At 45.4% G+C, this 19,861-nt stretch overlaps 1 protein-coding gene across 2 annotated transcripts in view; it reads left to right on the top strand.

Annotated features, from left to right (window-relative positions):
- Window positions 1-712: 712 nt before the first annotated feature.
- LRP11 (LDL receptor related protein 11) overlaps window positions 713-19,861 on the top strand; it is a 52,854-nt gene continuing 33,705 nt past the window's right edge. The window contains exons 1-2 of one of the 2 annotated variants that reach the window (XM_024248412.3): window positions 713-1,679; window positions 11,921-12,078. In XM_024248412.3, coding sequence (XP_024104180.1) covers window positions 1,067-1,679; window positions 11,921-12,078 — 771 coding nt within the window. In that variant the 5' untranslated portion in view covers window positions 713-1,066. The remainder of the gene's footprint in view (window positions 1,680-11,920; window positions 12,079-19,861) is intronic. The other variant, XM_054558297.2, reaches the window with a different exon arrangement.

Raw genomic sequence — 19,861 nt, 5'->3', positions numbered from 1 at the left:
ATTTTTAGTTATATTTGTGGAAACTGAGTGCATGTGACGACTGCTATTTATGGGTTTTGTTTTTATTTTTAAAGACAGGGTCTTGTTCTGTCCCCCAGGCTGGAGTACAATCGTGTGATCACAGCTCGTTGCAGTCTCGAACTCCTGGGTCCAAGCGATCCTCCCAATTCAGCCTCAGGACTTACAGGCGAGTACCACCTCACCAGGCTTGATTTTTGTGTTTTTAAACAGACTCAACATCTTTCAGTACCTCCCATCCCCACCCCACCCGGCCCCGACTCCGCCACCCCAACCCCGCCCCACTTTGTACTACCCAAGCACATCTTGGGAACACGATGCTTAAAGTCGGGGACGCTGGAAGTGAAGGACTGATGACGCGCTACGGTGGTCCTAGGTGCGCGTGCCCCCTCTCTGGAGTAGTCCCTGGGGTCACGAGGATTTGAAGAGAGGCCCTCCCTTCTCACTGCCCCCATTCCCCCGAATGCCAAGCCCCTGTGGGCAGGCGCCCTGGCCAGGTCTGGTTGGTTGCTAAAGCCTGCTGGGCCCAGACATGAACCCTGCCCTGGCTGGGCAGCAGCGCGGGAGCAAAGTTGTTCTGAGGCTGCCCTCCCCGGAGCCTGCTCTCCCAGCCCTGGAGGAGCCGGCGCGAGACGCGCGGGGGCGGGGCCGCGCGGAGGGGCGGGGCTCACCAAGGCTCCACCCCGCCGCGGCCACTGTTCGCACACACCTGGTGCTGATCAGCACCGAGGCCGACCGGCCGCTACCCAGCGCGCCGCAGGCCGGGGCGGAGAGGCGCAGGGCGCCGGGCAGTCTCCGACGAGGGCAAGGAGCGGTGCCCGGCTGGGCCGACTATGTCTCCCGCTACTGCGGTTCCCGCCGGCGCCCGCGCGCCCGCGACCTCGAGGGAGCAGCCGGGTTCCGGGGGCGCCGCGCTGTGAGGCCGGGGCCTAGAGCCAGCCGCGGCCGCGCAGTAGGGGCCCAGGGCCCGCGCTCGCCCGCGCCCGCGTCCCCGCCTTCCTCCCGCGCTCGGCCCCGCCTCGGCTCGCTGCCCTTGGCTCCCGCCGCCATGGCCTCCGTCGCCCGGGAGAGCGCGGGCTCGCGGCGCCGGCGACCTCCGCGTCACGGGGCGCTGCGCGGGCTGCTACTGCTCTGCCTGTGGCTGCCGAGCGGCCGTGCGGCCTTGCAGCCCGCAGCGCCGCTGTCCGAACTGCACGCGCAGCTGTCTGGCGTGGAGCAGCTGCTGGAGGAGTTCCGCCGGCAGCTGCAGCAGGAGCGGCCTCAGGAGGAGCTGGAGCTGGAGCTGCGCGCGGGCGGCGGCCCCCAGGAGGACTGCCCGGGCCCGGGCGGCGGCGGCTACAGCGCAATGCCTGACGCCATCATCCGCACCAAGGACTCCCTGGCGGCGGGTGCCAGCTTCCTGCGGGCGCCGGCGGCCGTGCGGGGCTGGCGGCAATGCGTGGCGGCCTGCTGCTCCGAGCCGCGCTGCTCCGTGGCCGTGGTGGAGCTGCCCCGGCGCCCCGCGCCCCCGGCAGCCGTGCTCGGCTGCTACCTCTTCAACTGTACGGCGCGCGGCCGCAACGTCTGCAAGTTCGCGCTGCACAGCGGCTACAGCAGCTACAGCCTCAGCCGCGCGCCGGACGGCGCCGCCTTGGCCACCGCGCGCGCCTCGCCCCGGCAGGGTAAGCGCGCGACTGAGGGGCCGGCCTTGGCCAGAGCGCTGGACACCCGCAGCGCCCTCGCCAAGTTGGAAGCGAAACACACTCGTGCCAAGTTATTTTATTCGCGGGCACCCAGAGGAGTTTCTGGCATGGGTTTTTCTGTCTTAGGGAAGAGGAAGCCCAGTAGATTGGCAGAAGCGGGCGGGCGGGCGCGCTGACGTGTTACTGGAATTTTTCTAGGCTTGAAGAGGAAGGATGATCTGAGAGGATTCGTGGAAATATGATTTAAAAGGGGAGAAATCCTGAGAGAAAAAAGTTTGTTTTGGTCTCATGGGTTGTATAAGGCATGGTTTGTGTTAAGTAATTGCAAGAGCAAAATCAATTAGATGCCGGGCTTCTCGTAACACCCACTCCTGTTTCTTGACGTGGCTCTCCTGACTTTGCCTGCAGTGGCTTTCATCATACAAAAATGGGAGGAAAACTACTGCTCCCTTTTATAAAAAGTGAAAAGAGGGGACTTGATTTTCGTTGAAAATAAGAAACTTTAAGGCCGGGCGTGGTGGCTTATGCCTGTAATCCCAGCACTTTGGGAGGCCGAGGCGGGCGGATCGTCTGAGGTCAGGAGTTTGAGACCAGCCTGAACAATGTGATGAAACCCCATCTCTACTAAAAATACAAAAATTAGCCAGAGCTGGTGGCATGCGCCTGTAATCCCAGCTATTCGGGAGGCTGAGGCAGGAGAATCGCTTGAACCCAGGAGGCGGAGGTTGCAGTGAGCCGAGATCGCGCCATTGCACTCCAGCCTGGGCAACAAGAGAGAAACTCCGTCTTAAAAAAAAAAAAAAAAAAAAAGAAAGAAAGAAAAGAAAATAGGAAACTATAAAGCATGTTTCTTAAGGACTAAAAATGATGCTGACTCGACGGTTTGACTTTTTGTAGGTGCTCTGAATGAGAGAATCAGGACACATACAGGCGGCGCAAAAATGGTAGTGGTTGGACATGAATGTCACGGAGGGAATAAGAGACCTTGATTGTGCCCACGTGTGGTCAGGCTCCATGTGTTTAATCATGCCCTGTTGCTGTTTGATTTATAATAGCATGAATGATATCAGCAAGATGGGGGCGGAGCTCAGCCCCTTTGGAAGTGTGGATTCTCCAAAACTTGTGGATCCATTAAAAGAGTATGGAAATTTGTGTCCATCACATCCTGCCTCCCTCCCCACCTCTACCTTAGATGAGGCTCAGAGCCCTTGTCAGGGGAGCAGATATCAAAAGGTCACCCTGCGACTGCTTGGCCTTGAGGCAAACACTGGGAAGGACTCCGTAGCTTTCCCTCTGAAGTGGAGGCAGGCAGCACTTTCACTTGGACCCTCCACCAGCATCGCTGAGGCCCACCACGGCTGTTCCACACATATCCTCTCTGCCCAAACACAGACCAGCAAAGAAACAAAGTCTCTTCTCTGTGTTCTCACTACTTACCTGGAAGAAACTGACATTGCCAAAGTGAGCTTTCCTATAAACTCAGAGGAAACCTTTGAAAAGGAAAATAAACAAGGAAAGAATATGCCATAGAAAAAAAATTTTAAAGTTTAGATTACTTTGAGAGGCCAGGCACGGTGGCTCATAACTAACCCCAGCACTTTGGGAGGCCAAGAGTTAGAGACCAGCCTGGCCAACATGGCAAAACCCGTCTTTACTAAAAAAAAATAAACACAAAAATTATCCTAGCATGGTGGCACGTGTCTGTGATCCCAGTTACTCGGGTGGCTGAGGCAGGAGAATCGCTTGAACTGTGGTGGTGGAGGTCGCAGTGAGTACAGATTGTGCCACTGCACTCCAGCCTGGGCAACAGAGGGAGACACTGTCTCAGAAACAGAAAAACTTTAGGTTACTATGAGAAGTTTCTGGGTTGTTTTTCCTCTTGCTTGCTTCGTTGCCCTTCTTTTCCCCGGGGGAGTTTGTCTAGGAATTGTTATATAGATGTTTGGGATGAGAATAGGCGAGCGCGGCGCTGGTCCTCGTTTCTGGGAGAACACTGCTGTGCTCAGACTTCCTGAGGTCCCAGCAACATGGAAACGCGGAAGGTGCGGCTCAGGTTCCTGTAGAGGCTCAGTTGTTCTCTCTGCGTGGAGGTCAAAAATTGTTCCCCAGTGTCCTGTGTGTCCCTTGCTCAGATGCTTGACAGGTTGAAGTTGTTTATGCTTCTGAGACTAAGTTTTTCCTTCTTGAATTGTTCCTTTTTGGGGCAATGTTGTGAGCATGTGAAAATGGTTTAGAAGAGCCCTTGGAGAGGAGCTGTGACTGGATCCATCTGAGGTGGATAAAAGCACCATGAAGAAATGGTGATGGGATAGCACGAACTTACAGCAGGACACACCAGCCCTGTTTTCATGCCCACATTTGTTGACTTTGGTGTTAGGTGCTGTCCTCAGCCCTTTGCACGCATGAACTCACTCTGTCCTCACAACAACACAAAGGCCTAGATTCTGTTATAATCCCTAGTGTATACAAGGCTTGGCAAGCTAAAGTAAGCTGCCCGAGGGTCACACAGCATGGGGTTGTGGAGCCTGAACTCCTATGCTTTCTCCAGCAGCACCAGCAGAAGCTGAAAAAGGGATCACTAGGCTGGGACTGCGAGGGTAGAGGTAGGGAAGGCGGGAGGATGCAGGAATGAGTGAGAGATGCTGGAGAGAGGTGTCTTGTAGTGACTGAGCCTGCCTGGTAGAGTCTGTAGAGCAGAGGAGGGTGCTTGAAGTTCTGGGGCCTGGCGTCTCCACAAACAAGTCCCTGCTCATCCCCCCAGGACTTGGTGTCTGCTTGTCCTCCATCCCAGGCTGTCGTGAGGTTCAAGGGGGGACATGCTTTGTGAGTTAGGAAGGTGGCACGCATGTACATGATACTGTTCTAGGAATCTGGTTGGGTCATGCCCATGACTGGAGGTTGGGGGACTGGATGTCATGATAAAAAGTGAAGAACAGCAGGAGGGAGGGAGGAGGGAGGGAGGAGAGGTGGAAGCTAGAGCTGCTAGGATTCCAGAAGAGCAGGGAATATAACCTCCAAGGACTCAAAGACGAGAACCTTTATGTGGTTTCTGCTGGATATTCAGCCTGAAGTCCAGTATCTCGGGGAAGAATTTGGGAAGTGGGCCCCTTGCCTTGTGTGTCAGGGAAAATCAAAGCTGCTAGGCAGAGGTCTGTTTTCCTCTCTGCAGACCCACCTGCTGCCACCCCTAGCCTTTCCCTGTCTCCGCCAAGTGCAAACAAAAGAGTTGACCTTCCCATTCAAGGTTAATCCCTCTGCAGGTGCTTGACCACTCTCCCTCTCTAAGGGCCTTACTTTCTCACATTCTCATCTTCTCCCTTTTGTGTTATAAACAAACCATTATATTTAATAAATAATAGTAAGATAACTGGTTGGCAGTGTCAGGGAAAATACATTTAGACCTACAACTCTGACCATACACAAATTCCAGATGGATTAAAGAATTAAATTTTTTTTTAATTAAGCCATAGATTACTCCATACATAAAAAAACTTAAAGGAAATAAAATTCCATATCTGGAAGGAAGACAGGTTTCAAATCAATTAAAGAGGTCACAAAGAAAGGGGATAGATTATGTGCGCATTTATAAAAAAACTTCATATCAAGAAACAAAAGGAATTGCAAACAAGAGTCTGGGAAAAATGTGACATTAAAGTATTTATTCATAGAGTTTATGGGCCAGGCACAGTGGCTCACACCTGTAATCCCAGCATTTTGGGAGGCCAACACAGGTGGATTGCTCGAGGCCAGGAGTTAGAAACCAGCCTGACAAACATGGTGAAACTCCATCTGTACTAAAAATAGAAAAATTAGCCTGGTTTGTTGACACACGCCTGTAGTCTTAGCTACTGGGGAGGCTGAGACATGAGAATAGCTTAAACCCTGGAGTCGGAGGTTACAGTAAGCTGAGATTGCAACACTGGACTCCAGCCTGGGCGACAGAGCAAGACTCGGTCAAAAAAAAAAAAAAAAAAAATATATATATATATATATATATATATATATATATATATATATGAGTCCGCAAGAAAAATAAAAATAAATGGGCAAAGGACATGAGCAGACACTTCCCAGAAGAGGAGGTATGGTGGATAAACATGGAAAAATGTTCGACCTTAGAATCAAAGAAATGTAAATAAGGCCAGTTTTCATTTATTAACTTGGTAAAAATAGGTTTACTCATATTGGCATGTATATGGGAAACTTTATATACACTTCTGTGCTCACTGATGGTGTAAATTGCTACTTCCCTCTTGGAAACCAGTTGGGAAATATGTGGCAGAGACCATTAAAATATTCATTCATACTTCTGAAATATTTTTTAGGAAAAGGAACCATGCTGAAGAGAACGTATAAGCAAAAAAGTGTTTTACTCATATTGACATGCATATGGGAAACTTTATATACACTTCTGGCTCACTGATGGTGTAAATTGGTACTTCCCTCTTGGAAAGTAATTGGAAAATACGTGGCAGAAACCATTAAAATATTCATACTTCTGGAATATTTTTTAGGAAAATGATCTATGCTGAAGAGAATGTATGAGCAAAACATGTTTATTATGGCATTATTTATAATGGTGAAAAAAACAGTAACAAAGTAAATGTCCAGTAGTACAGATTAGGAAACTCAAGTGGCAATTGTGAAGCTTATGTAATCTCATGGGCAGTGCTAAGATATATGAAGAAATATCAATAACAGGAATATACCAATAAGTTGATGGATTAAATTCAGGATGTAAAATTATATTTATTGTAACTGGAATACACCTAGGGTTGTCTCGAAGTATAGTGGAAGAATAGAACCTTTGAGTTAGAAATAACTGGGCTGCATTCCTGGGTATATATTCAAAGGATTATAAATCATGCTACTATAAAGACACATGCACATGTATGTTTATTGTGGCACTATTCACAATAGCAAAGACTTGGAACCAACCCAGATGTCCATTAATAATAGACTGGATTAAGAAAATGTGGCACATATACACCATGGAATACTGTGCAGCCATAAAAAAAGGATGAGTTCATGTCCTTTGCAGGGACATGGGTCAAGCTGGAAACCATTCTCAGTAAACTATCACAAGGGCATATTCTCACTCATAAGTGGGAGTTGAACAATGAGAACACATGGACACAGGGAGGAGAACATCACACACCGAGGCCTGTCGGGGGGTGAGGGTCAAGGGGAAGGATAGCATTAGGACAAATACCTAATGTAAATGACGAGCTGATGGGGGCAGCAAACCAACATGGCACATGTATACCTATGTAACAAACCTGCACGTTGTACACATGTACCCTAGAACTTTAAGTATAATAATAAAAAATTAATTAAAAAGAAGTATCTGATCTGACAAATTTATCGCCTGTGTGATGTAACTTAGCCCTCTAAGCCTGGTTTCTGCATCAGTATTATGCAGATGATAATACCTACCTCAGGAGATTCGTTGTGAAAATTATTTCTATAACTTCACCTGGCCTGGTACCTGGTACAAGGAAATTGTAACCGCCCAATGGGTTCTCCTTGCCCACTGTCTACACAGAGCCAATTTATCAAGAAAGGGGAATTGCAATAGAGAAAGAGTTTAATTCACAAGGAACTGGTTGTGCGGATAAAACACAAGACCAGATGAGCCAGTTTATCAATCTAGGTACTGCCAACAGGGTGCTGCCAACCATCGAGGACAGGGTCTATAAAATATCTCAAGCACTGACCTTAGGTTTTATAATATTGATGCCTAAACCATAATTTCTAATCTTGTGGCTTATTTGTTAGTTTTGCAAAGGCAGTCCAGTCCTCAGGCAAGAAAGGGGCTTATCTGGGGAAAGGGCTGTTACGATCTTTGTTTCTTTTTACTTTTTTTTTTTTTTTTTTGACCCAGGGACTCACTTTGTTACGCAGGCAGGAGTGAAGTGGCACAGTCTTGGCTCACTGTAGCTTTGAATTCCTCAGCCCCTCAAGTAACTGGGACTATAGGCATGTGCCACACACCAGGCTACTTTTTGTATTTTTAGTAGAGATGGGGTTTCACCAGTTCCAGGCTGGTCTGGAACTCCTGGGCTTAAGCAATCTGCCGACCTCAGCCTCCCAAAGTGCTAGGATTACAAGCATGAATCACCACACCCGGCCACGTCTGTTTCAAAGTCAAACTGTAAACCAAGTTCCTCCCAAAGTTAGTTCGGCATATGCCCAGGAATGGACAAGGACAGCTTGGAGATTAGAAGCCGCATGGAGTCAGGTCAGATCTCTTTCACTGTTATAATTTTCTCAGCTATAATTTTTGCAAAGCAACTTCAAAATCACCCAGTAAATGGCAACTATTATAATTATTATCAGCAGCACCATAGGGAGAAGGACTGGATCAGTACATGCCAAAAACCACAATAATCATATTGGGGTTGCGGATAATTTTTTTTCTGAAGTGTTGCAGTTAGAAATCCATGATGGGTTTTGACCGCATGTATCTGAGCCTCTTCCCCTAGTCTGGCCCCACTTCCATACCCTGACTTCAGGGTTCTTTCCAGTTGCTCCGCCTGAGCTATATATACCATTTGTTCCCACACAGCACAGAACGTCTTCCTTGTCATGGAGGCTCTGTGCACAGTAGCGTGTTGTGAATGAGGCTGGTTGATATTATATTACCCTTTTCTGAATAAAATGCCACCTTGATATGCTCATTCTAAATCGTCAGGAGTCTTATTTCACCTCTGTAGGTCTTACTAAGTGTGTTTAGTTTTCAAAAGAAACCAGTGTTTCCCTAGTACTTAACATGGGTTTATTACATTTTTTGGACAAAAATTCAAAATTACATATATCTTGTTCTTCATTAGCAAGTCACACATTTTAAAATGGCACACTCCCTCTTCCTGTTGTTATTTGTTTATTTTAAGGACTGTTTCTGGGTAGATATGCTCTGGGTTATTTTAAAATACATTTTACAATGGAATTGGCCTGGACTTGAACTGAAAAGGAAACATTATCTGTGTTATTTCAGACACATCAATGATCAGTTTAGAAGATAGGATGATTTCACTAAGCTTATAATTCATCTTAAAGCTCACCTAAATAAAAGTAAGTGACTAAAATGATCTTTTTCTTCCAGGAGAGGTAGGATTAATTAATTGTATAATGTGTGGAATATTTCAGCACTTATCTGATTCTTCCATCTTAAATCTTTGAGAATTTTAAAAAAATTAAGTGTCCATTACTGTTTATATCACATAGGCTATTTTCATTTGTCTACTTAAAAAATGTATTTTTAACAAAGTTTAAATAGCTGCTAGCTATAATGTATAACTGCTGAGTTATAAGATGCTTTCCAGAATTATAAAGTCATAAACCATTGTGTGGAAACAATGAACCTTTCAGAACCAAAGAAAAGATCAACACTATGAAAGGACTATCAAAGTAACGCAAGTATCCTATCTCTCCTTACCTGGCAGAAGCAGCATAAAGACATCAGACACTCTGTGTTTGCTCAGAGGTGGAAAAAGGCAGAAGAACAAGTTTCTTCCTAGGCAGGGGGTTGTTTACTTGGCTTATTTAAATCACAGTTACTAGTCCTTACTCTTAAGTGGCTGGAAAAATGGGACACGTCTTCTCCATGGTTAGCAATAGCATGTAAAAAGCAATTGTGCTTAATTCCTCGTAACGTGCTTTTTTTTTTTTTAAAAAAAAAAGGCATCTTCCCTTTGTGGCTGGCAGCAGCATTCTCATTCAGAAAAGCCCCATCTCTAAGAGCCTCAGGCCCCTCATATAAATCCCCTTGTTCCTGGATGGACAAGGTCTGGCTGCTTTTTCTTGCTTTCCAATGAGATGCAGAAGACTGGGAAAGAAGGGAGTTTATTTCTGCAAGTGGTGACAGGAAGATGGTCGGAGTGACTCACCAGACTAACTCAAAGTTACAAGTTTTTCTTCAGTGTTTATTTACATTCGATTCAATCTCTATGCCTGCGTGAGAGTGTGCACCTACAAGCAGGAGTGTTTCATTCAGTCTAATCTTTAGGGTTTGGGGTCTGGAAAGTTTCTCTAGAGCCTTGGAAAATTTTCTTTACTCTTAAGTGGCCCTAATACAAGGTATATGTGTAAGAATGCCTTCGATCAGATGTTAGGGTCTGAGAAAGTCCAGGTGAGGTCTTAATGTATTTGTTTTCATATTCCAGGCCTTGTACTCAGGCACCAGTTTCTCCAGCTTGAATGTTTAACTTATGCATTCATCAGAATTACAGGAAAGGGTTAGTGGAAACTGGCTGCTCTGGCTGCTAATGACAACCTGTTGCCACACCTTGGTGCTGGGCATTGAGGGAACCACTAGAAGAGAAGAGAATCCTGGAGGATTAGGTCCTAAACATCTGAAAGGCAATGGTAACTTGCTGAAGGGTTTTTCCTACTCGCAGAATTACCCAGTCAGATTAGTATTCCAGAAGAGTCATTTCAGCTGCAGTGTATCAAGAGTGGTCACCCTTTGTTCCGTAATGAGACACTGAGGTGGGATTGCAGTAAGCCCCGAAACTCAAGCACTGGGATGTCTGGCTTGGCCCTTTAGAAGTTTGTGTGGGTAGCAACATGGGCCCCTGTGGAGGAAAGTGATGGGCTGGAAAGCAGGAGGAGAGGCAGTGCCTTGCAGCACTGTGGGGGGTGAGCCAAAGAGGGGCAAGCCCAGCCAGCACTCGAACCAGAGCTTTGGTACTGAAGGAATGGGGAAGTGGATGCCAAAGAGGGCGTGTTACACAAACCTGTAGAGTTTTTCCAGTTCTGTTGCTGTTTCTTTAAAATATGTGTGCATTTGGGTGAATTTACTAAGAAGCTTACAGCAATTAAAATTTTGGTAACTATGCTCTTAGAAATGTTTTCTTTGTGCCGCTTATCCTTTCAGTCATCCCTGTAGCAGCTGTCAGTAAAGTATTAATATTGAAATAAATGTAATTAACCTTATATTATTTAGTACCATTCTAGTTTAAAGGTAAATATAGGCTGGGTGCAGTGGCTCACACTTGTAATTCCAGCACTTTGGGAGGCTGAGGTGGGAGGATCACTTGAGGTCAGGAGTTCAAGACCAGCCTGGGCAACTCTCAATATAAAAGAGTGAAAATAGGTGGGAATGGTAGCGCACACCTGCAGTCCTAACTACTCGGGAGGCTAAGGCAGGAGGATCACTTGAGCCCAGGGGTTGGAGGCTACAGTGAGTGAGCTATGATCGTGCACCAGCCTGGGTGATAGAGACCCTGTCTCAAAAGCAAAACAAAACAAAAACAAAGGTAAATACAGATTTATTTTGCTGTTATAGTCATCTGAGCATGCTGGCTTCTGTTATAAAAATTAGTTATTAGAAACGGTGAACCTCTTCAATTTTCCTAGATGAAAACTTGGATTCTAGAGAATTTCCATGCAGGCTTTATTTTGTATGGCTCTAAAAATTTGCCTTAACTTTTCAAACTTAATATATTTCCTATTCATTGAATACTTTATATCACTCCTATCTTTAAAACTTGAGGATAAGAAAAAAAGAAAATCCATATTAGAGGTGAATTTGGTGTTTTTCAGGTTTGTTTTAATAATCTTTTCAAGGCCAGGCACAGTGGCTCACGCTGGTAATCCTAGCACTTTGAGAGGCCGAGGCAGATGGATCACCTGAGGCCAGGAGTTTGAGACCAGCCTGGCCAACATGGCAAAACCCTGTCTCTACTAAAAATACAAAAAACAATTAGCAGAATGTGGTGGCACACACCTGTAATCCCAGCTACTCGGGCGGTTGAGGCAGAAGAACCGCTTGAACCTGGGAGGCAGAGGCTGCAGTGAGCCGAGGTTGCACCATTGCACTCCAGCCTGGGTGACAAGAGCAAAACTCCATCTCAAAATAATAATAATCTTTTAAAATAAATTTATTTAATAGTACTTTGAACTTAAGTGATTTTAAAATTAAGTGAAAAATCCACTCTAGAAAATAAAACTGCTTCTCCATATTTACACATTGGTGGGACCTCGTATGCTGCCTTGTACCCAAAATTGCTACCAGCCAACACTCCACACAGCCTCTTCTGCGCATATTATAGCTAAATTCCACAATCATAAAATAAATAGAAAAATAATTTCCATTTAATATGTATTCTCTTAGCAGTTATTTGCTGAATCATATCTATTCAGCAAACAAGATACCTCTCCATAAATTAGAAAAAATAAGAAATCATCTTTTATGAATTATTTATTTTCTTTCTCAGAAAAGGATGCGCCTCCACTTAGCAAGGCTGGGCAGGATGTGGTTCTGCATCTGCCCACAGACGGAGTGGTTCTAGACGGCCGCGAGAGCACAGATGACCACGCCATCGTCCAGTATGAGTGGGCGCTGCTGCAGGGGGACCCGTCAGTGGACATGAAGGTAACGCATGTTGTCACTGCTAACAAAAACGAGTATTTCAATGAAGTGGTCTTTCGTAATGTCCTGCCAAGTTCATGCTCCCTAAATGTCTGTACGCTAGCAGAAGGCATAAAATGGAGAACGTATAAAACTGATTGTGCCAAAATGGTTTATTATCTCAATGTGCTTTTCTGCTGAGTGAGCAGCAATCTCGATCATTTGTCTTGGAGCCTACCCTCCTCCTTGCTGCTGTTTGTGACTTGTCTAGAGGACAAAGACACTTCAAGGAAAAAGGCTCATGCTTTGTTTTAATGACTCAGATTACTTTTTTAAAGTACTATTTCTTTTTCTGAGCTCAAGATCCAGGTAGAAAATTTGAAAACTACAAAGGAGTCTAAAGAGGACAATAACGATAGGATGAACTTATCCTTCACACGAGCCGGAAAGTAGACAGCTTACCTGGCAGCTAGGTCTGCTGGGGTGCACCGGGCCTGTGAGGGAGGGAGGCCAGCATGCGGTGCTCCTGCCTGGGGCTCCTGGGATTGCCGCCGACGGAAATCAGCCATGTGGCTGATGGCTGCCTATGCTCAGAAAGTCTTGAGTGGTGAGACAAGTGGCTTTTTATTCACCCTGTCAGGGTGAATTCCTGGCTTAGGCAAATAAGCACTTCCTGGCTTAGGCAGATAAACTGCATCCAAACCACTTCAGTTAGAGGAAGTGGAGAAAGAGGGTGAGGTAAGGAGGCACTGATTTATACTGTACTGGAACCAAAACAAAAACAAATCAGGAAGTCCCTCACCACTGATTTAAGTAAGAGTGATTTTACTCCCTGATTATATTTCATTAGAATTGGACTCACCCTTGTCCAGTATGGTTTGCCTTTGTCCCCACCCAAAAATCTCATCTTGAATTGTAATCCCCATAATCTCCACGTGTCAAGGGAGAGGCCAGGTGGAGGTTATTGAATCATGGAGGCAGTCTCCCCCATGCTATTCTCATGACAGTCAGTGAGTTCTCACAAGATCTGCTGGTTTTATAAGTGTTTGGTTGTTTCTCCCGCCGCCTTGTGAAGAAGGTGCCTTGCTTCCCCTTTGCCTTCTGCCGTGATTGTACTAGTAAGTTTCCTGAGGCCTCCCCAGCCATGTGGAACTATGAGTCAACTAAACCTCTTGCCTTTGTAAATTACCCAGTCTTGGGCAGTTCTTTGTAGCAGTGTGAGAATGGACTAATACACCCATCCTTCCCAGCCTCTCCTCCCAACAAGAGTGTCTTCCACAACATCCCTTCCAAGGCTCATCTACCATCTGTCTGACTTTTCCAAGGGCAGAAGCTCACTACTTCACATCAGGTCCATGACATTACTCATCACTGTGTTGGGCAAGCAGGCTACACCTCCCCTTACTTCTGTGTATTGGTGCTGGGTCTTCCCTTTGGAAAAACACTGAACTCATCTTTTTATCCAGTGTAAAAGCTTTGGAAGTCTTTGAAAAAAAAAAAAAGAAACATCACCACTTGGTATGCTGTTCTCAGAACTCAGCACCCCACAATTTGTCAGATGTTCCTCATATGAATTGATTTTTCAGGCCCACCACTATCCTGCCTTGTCTAGATTTTCTCATATTAATCCATACCCTTCTTAACATCTAATACCCCTAAATGAACCCCATATTTAAGCTTTGGTTTTCTGACTCATCCATTACCTACTGTGATCCAGATATTGCCTCTCCTTACTATTAATGAGCTTCGTTACATGAACTGTGTTAGTAGCTGCATCACACAATGGGTTCGTGCTGCGTTTTTCTTGCCATCAAGAGGGAACTCTGAACCAGTTCCCAATCGTGTATAACAGTGACAGCAGGTAGACCTCAAGTTACGAAGACGTCATCTAAATGACAGGGCCTGCACTAGGGGAAACATCTGTTACCAATCTGTGACTGTCTTAGAATGATATACATCATGAATGTCCCCCAAAGTTAACACTCATCCTGCTGAGACTTCATCATAATCAAAGCCCCCATGGATTGAGCACCCACTGAGTGCCAGGCAGCTTAGAGAGATCTGTAATCCACTGGACACCCTCACTTGTAGGCACATCCCCATTTGGTGGATGAAGACTGTCAGAAAACGTTGTGGAAGACTTTGAGTTGGGCAAAAGATTACTAAGTACCTTTCAATGGAATGCTGGGTTGGTTCGTGGATCCTTCAGGGTTTTAACATCTATAAGTTGCAGAAAACTGATAGTAACCAAATGATTCTTGTCCATAGAAATGCAAAAAAAAAATTAGGTATATAGGGGTAATTGACTTTCACCCTGGAGAAAATAAGATTTCAAACATGACATTTTAGTACATGTAGATACTAACCAATCTATTAGTAGATTCATTTCAGTACCGATTAGCTTTCAGTTTTGCATCTCTTAGCAACTTCTTTTTGGCATTCATGATTGCCTATATATGTGTAGTCTTCACATTCTTTAAATCAGTTGAACACCTTATTGGTTCCCTCTTTAATGTCTTCGAAAAATATTCATATTATGTTTGTGTGACAGTCATAGCTTTACTATTTTGAGAATTTTCCTTTTACAGTAATTAACCCTCAGGAGCTATACCTCTGATCCCTTTAACTTGAGCAGCCTTATTTCACACCCCAACATTTCTGCCAGGAGAATTGGGCCTCTCAAATCAAATTCCTTTTTCTCTGAGAATGGCTTCCTGCTGACTGGAACACTGATGCACTCTGTCCTCAAGCTGCAAAATGGGGCTGTTTGAAGGTTGTTGAGAATGGAAGCAGGGCAGTCACACAGCAAAATAGTTAAGTTAAAACCTGATGTTGGATGCCCTTGTTCCTAAGTCCCTTGACTGTCCCTAGCACCCAAGATCGTCCATTGATTGGGCTTTCCCCTGAGCGCCCATCTGCTCTTCTTCTTGAGCCATTCATCCCTCCTCTCATCTCCCCTGTTCTCCACCATCTGCATGGGCTCCTCACCCTTGCTGTCTGTTCTCAGGCAGAGTAGTGATCTCTCCCTTTGCCTCGTGATACTTTAAGATCAGCTTCTAGGGCCCATCTTTTCATGTCCAAGTGACCCAGACAGGTATTCAACCTGCAAGGAATTATGCTGTCAGATTAGTTATGAAACAATTAATAGTTAATTTTTAAGCATCTGGTATGTGTCCAGTACTGTACTAGGCACTAAGCATACAGGAAAGCTCATGTTCCTGATTTGTCTCATTCATTTGTTTATTCACTCATTCATTCATTGACAGGGTCTCACTCTGTTGCCCAGGCTGGAGTGCAGTGAGTGGCACAATCATAGCTCACTGCAGCCTCAAGCAGTCCTCCCACCTCAGCCTCCTGAGTAGCTGGGACTATAGTCATGGCTAATTTTTTTTTTAACTTTTTGTAGAGATGAGGTCTCACTGTGCTGCCCAGGCTGATCTCAAACTCCTGGGCTCAAGCAATCCTCCCTCCTTGGCCTCCCAAAGTGTTGAAATTACAGGCATGAGTCACAGCACCTGATCTGTCTTTTTCATTTGTGAAGACAGAATAGATGATTGGTCAGAACCAAGAGGCTATCCACTGGATTTAAAGTTATATATTTTATGCCCTTGAACAGGATATTTTACATCCACTTAACTGAATATTTATAATACATCAAAATGCAAGATGACACGTATTTTTCAGGCAGCCCATTAAATGACACTGACTTTCATGGTTATTAAACATAATACGTTTAAATCTGAAGTCAGAATGTAAAATATGACATTTAGGAACATGACACAAAGTAGGACATTCAGGAGATTTGGAATTCATAAATCAGTATATTGATTTACATTCATCAGTTGCTTAAAATTTTCTAAATAATTATCTTAGTTCATTTGGTCTGCTATAATAAAACACCATGACTGGGTGGCTTCTAAAGAGCAGAAATGAATTTCTTTCAGTTCTGGATGCTGGGAAGTCCAAAATCAAGGTACAATCAGATTTGGCGTCTAGTGAGGACCCATTTCCTATTTTATAACCAGCCGTCTTCTCACTGTGTCCTCATATGGCAAAAGAGGCAAGGCAGCCCTCTGGGGCCTCTTTTATTTTATATTTAAACATATTTTAACTTTTAGGTTAAGGGGTACATGTGCAGGTTTGTTATATAGATAAACTTATGACTTAGGGGCTTAGTGTACAGATTATATCCTTACCTGAGTATTAAGCATATTACCCAGCAGTTTGTTTTTTTTTTCTAAACGTCTCCCTCCTTCCATCCTCCACCATCAAGTAGGTCCCAGCGTTCTGCTGTTCCCCTTTCTCTGTCCATGTGTTCTCATTTAGCTCCCACTTATAAGTGAGAACATGTGGTATTTGGTTTTCTGTTCTTGCGTTAGTTTGCTGAGAATAAGGACCTCCAGTTCCATCCATGTTCCTACAGAGGACATGATCTTGTTGTTTTTTTATGGCTGCATAGTATTCCATGGTGTATATGTACCACATATTCTTCATCCAGTCTACCGTTGATGGGCATTTAGGTTGATTCCATGTCTTTGCTATTGTGAATAGTGCTGCAGTGTGTGCATGCATGTGTCTTTATAGTAGAACAGTTTGTATTCTTTGGGTATATACCTAGTAATGGGATTGCTGGGTCAAATGGTAGTTCTGTTTTTAGTTCTTTGAGGAATTGTCACACCGCTTTCCACAGTACACCACTTTTCACAATGGGTGAACTAATTTGCACTCCCACCAGCAGTGTGTAAGTGTTCCCTTTGCTCCACAACCTCACCAGCATCTGGTGGTTTTGTTTTGTTTTGTTTTTTACTTTTTAATAACATGGGGCCTCTTTTATAAGGGCACTAACCTCATTCATGAGCACGCATCTCCAAACACCATCACATTGGGCATTAGGTTTGAACATGTGACCTTGGGAGGGCACTCAGCCATTCAGTCTACAGCAGTGACTTCAGAAAACCACACGTAAGGAAGCTTGCTAAAGGATGGGCATTATTTAAACCAACAACTTCATTATTAAATTAAAACTAACTGCATCCTGGCCTGCCTGCTGTACATAATTTTTTTAAATAGACAGGTGTTACTAAGTTTTTGTAACCAAGTATATATAATATGTGTGTGTGTGTGTGTGTGTGTGTGTGTGTAATGTAGTTTATACATATATGAGAAGCCCAAATGTGTATTGCTAGCCACTGAATTCCTAGCTAGGAAGATGGGGTTGAGTGAGAAAACAGGCTGAGTCATTCATTGATTTGGCCAGAAGCCAACCACCAAAGGCTGTTACTGCTGAACAGGGATCTTGAGCAGAGATTGGAAGCTCCTGGTTTATGATCATGTCTTTTTCCAAGTTACAAATTGGATATGTTGTGTGTACATATGTAGATAGTTTTTTATCCTGATACTTGGAACATGTCTGTGAAACACTGTAAACCCTCTCTCCAATGTCATCCTAATGGGAGAAAATGTATAGAAGGGTCACCTGGGCCCTTACAGGGAAAGCATCCGTGTGACAGTTCTACATCTTCTAAATACCTGAATGCAAGGAGAGACAGCTCTCCTTAGCTAAAAGAGCCAGGGAAGGGACATTTAATCTGGTTAGATCTAAACTGGAGTGTGCTCAGGAGGCTGAGGTGATTATCATCATCTGCATCTGGACCCAGTGTTGCCTGTATCAGAGAGGCAGTGCCTGGGCAGGCAGGGGGAAGCATGCCATGGCCAGGTGTGAGGATGGCCCCTGACCCAGGGATGCTCTGTCCTTTCAGCCCCAGTGTTGTTAAGAGGCTTGCTAGTGAACTGCAGGCCTGCAGAGTTTAGTCTGACATTGGCACTCTGAGCTTTGATGCCCAGAAGCTCAGTGACTCACTGACTTTTGCAGGGAGTGCTGGCACAGGGTGACGCCAGCAGCCTCATGGATGGTACACCCAGCTCCCTGGCCTCAGTGCTTCCTTGGTTTATTCTATTCTATTCTATTCTATTCTATTCTATTCTATTCTATTCTATTCTATTCTATTCTATTCTATTCTATTCTATTTTTTTTATTTTAGTTTAGTTTAGTTTAGTTTAGTTTAGTTTTTTATTATTTTACATTGAGATAGGGTCTTGCTCTGTCGCCCAGGCTGGAGTGCAGTGGTGCAATCTTGGCTCACTGCAACCTCCGCCTCCTGGGTTCAAGAGTTTCTCATGCCTCAGCCTCCCAAGTAGCTGGGACTACAGGCACGCACCACCTGGCTAATTTTTGTATTTTTAGTAAAGATGGGGCTTCACCATGTTGGCCAGGCTGGTCTCGAACTCCTGGCCTCAACTGATCCACCCACCTCCCAAAGTGGTGAGATTACAGGCGTGAGCCACCGTGCCCGGCCCCTTGGTGTTTTTTAAAATCTCTGTTAACTTTGTCTCCACTCCGATGGCCACTCTCAGGATCTGGTCATGACTCAGCATCCCCCTGTCACACCCACCTTCTAAATCTCTGCTCCGAATCAATCCTGCAGCCCACGCCTCCACTCACATACCATGGCAGGGGGCCAGCACCTGCTGCTCCCTGGCAGTCTCAGGGCTTCTTGTCTGCTTTCAGGCGGAGCAGCTGGGACAGAGCAGCTTTCTTGTGTCACCTTACTTGACTGAAGGCTGCAGGGTCTCACCTAGACATACTCCAACATGCCTGTCATTTGCAGCCATGCTCCCTTGTGTTCCTAAGTCTCAAGAGACAGTAAATGAGGGCGTAAGCTATTGCACTGCTGGCCACCAGCCTGGTTCCAAGCCAGGATTAAACAGAGCCAGAGCCTGCGACACACCCGCCCACCTCTCCACTTATGCAGCTCTGAGCTTCACCACCTGCACCTTGCCCTGTCTTTGTCTCGCCTTGGTTCAGCCTGGTGCCCATAGGAAGAGGCCATAACTGACCTTCCTCTCACTGCGGATGGAGGTGGGAGGAAAAGTTTCCAGAAAAAAGGAGACACCAGACCCTGGTCTTCCCAGAGCTCAGGCCTCCTGGCCACTGCAGTGACCCAGGCAAGAGACAGGGTGGGGTCAGAGCAAGGTGGTACCCGCGGACAGGGTGATACATGGTCAAATTCTGGATGTGTTTTTAAGGCAGACCCCATGGAAATTCCTGATGGATTGGAGGTGAGATATGAAAGAAGGATCGTTAAATGCAATCTTGAGGTCTCAAACCAGAGTTCTAGTCTCGTTTTCAGTCTTATTTATCTGATTCTCTGATCTCATCTGACCAGATAAGATCTGGTCTTATCCGACAGATAAGCCCTGAGCCCCAAGTCTTATCTGATCAGATTAAGATATTATCCGGTCTTGTCCTGTCTCAGACTGACTTTCACTTTTATTTCAGTGGGTTCTGATTCCTAGCATCAACGGCCCACTCCAGGCTCTTTGGAAGTTCTCTTATTGTCATTAGAGCTCTCTCTGCTGCCTTTAGTGTTTTAGCACTCACATAAATGACCCGTTTGGCATTCTGTCAGTGTAGTTGGGCCTGAAAGTAATGTAAGAGTGTGGCAGTGAGCACTGCTTAACATCTCTTTGAAATAAACAACAAAAGGCAGGTGGCTGTCATTGCCAGCCCTCCAGAGTAAGGCTTTTGCAGGGAAAGTGGTGGACAGCTTGTAGGCCAGTGTAGACTGTTTTACAACTCGAGGTCTCAATTCTATCACTGTCTCAGTGAATGAAAATCACTTCACGGGGATTCATTTCTTTGTCTGTAAAGAGTCATTATGTAATGTTCAGTTAGAGATAAGAATCAACCAGTGGAGACGGTGGATATATTTAAGCACTTACTATGGGCCAGGCCCAGCTCTTTTAC

Source organism: Pongo abelii, chromosome 5, assembly GCF_028885655.2.
Source record: "Pongo abelii isolate AG06213 chromosome 5, NHGRI_mPonAbe1-v2.0_pri, whole genome shotgun sequence".
NCBI classification, from domain to species: Eukaryota; Metazoa; Chordata; class Mammalia; order Primates; family Hominidae; genus Pongo; species Pongo abelii.
The sequence above is the reverse complement of the archived record's forward strand: the minus strand, read 5'-3'. Positions and strand labels throughout refer to the sequence as shown.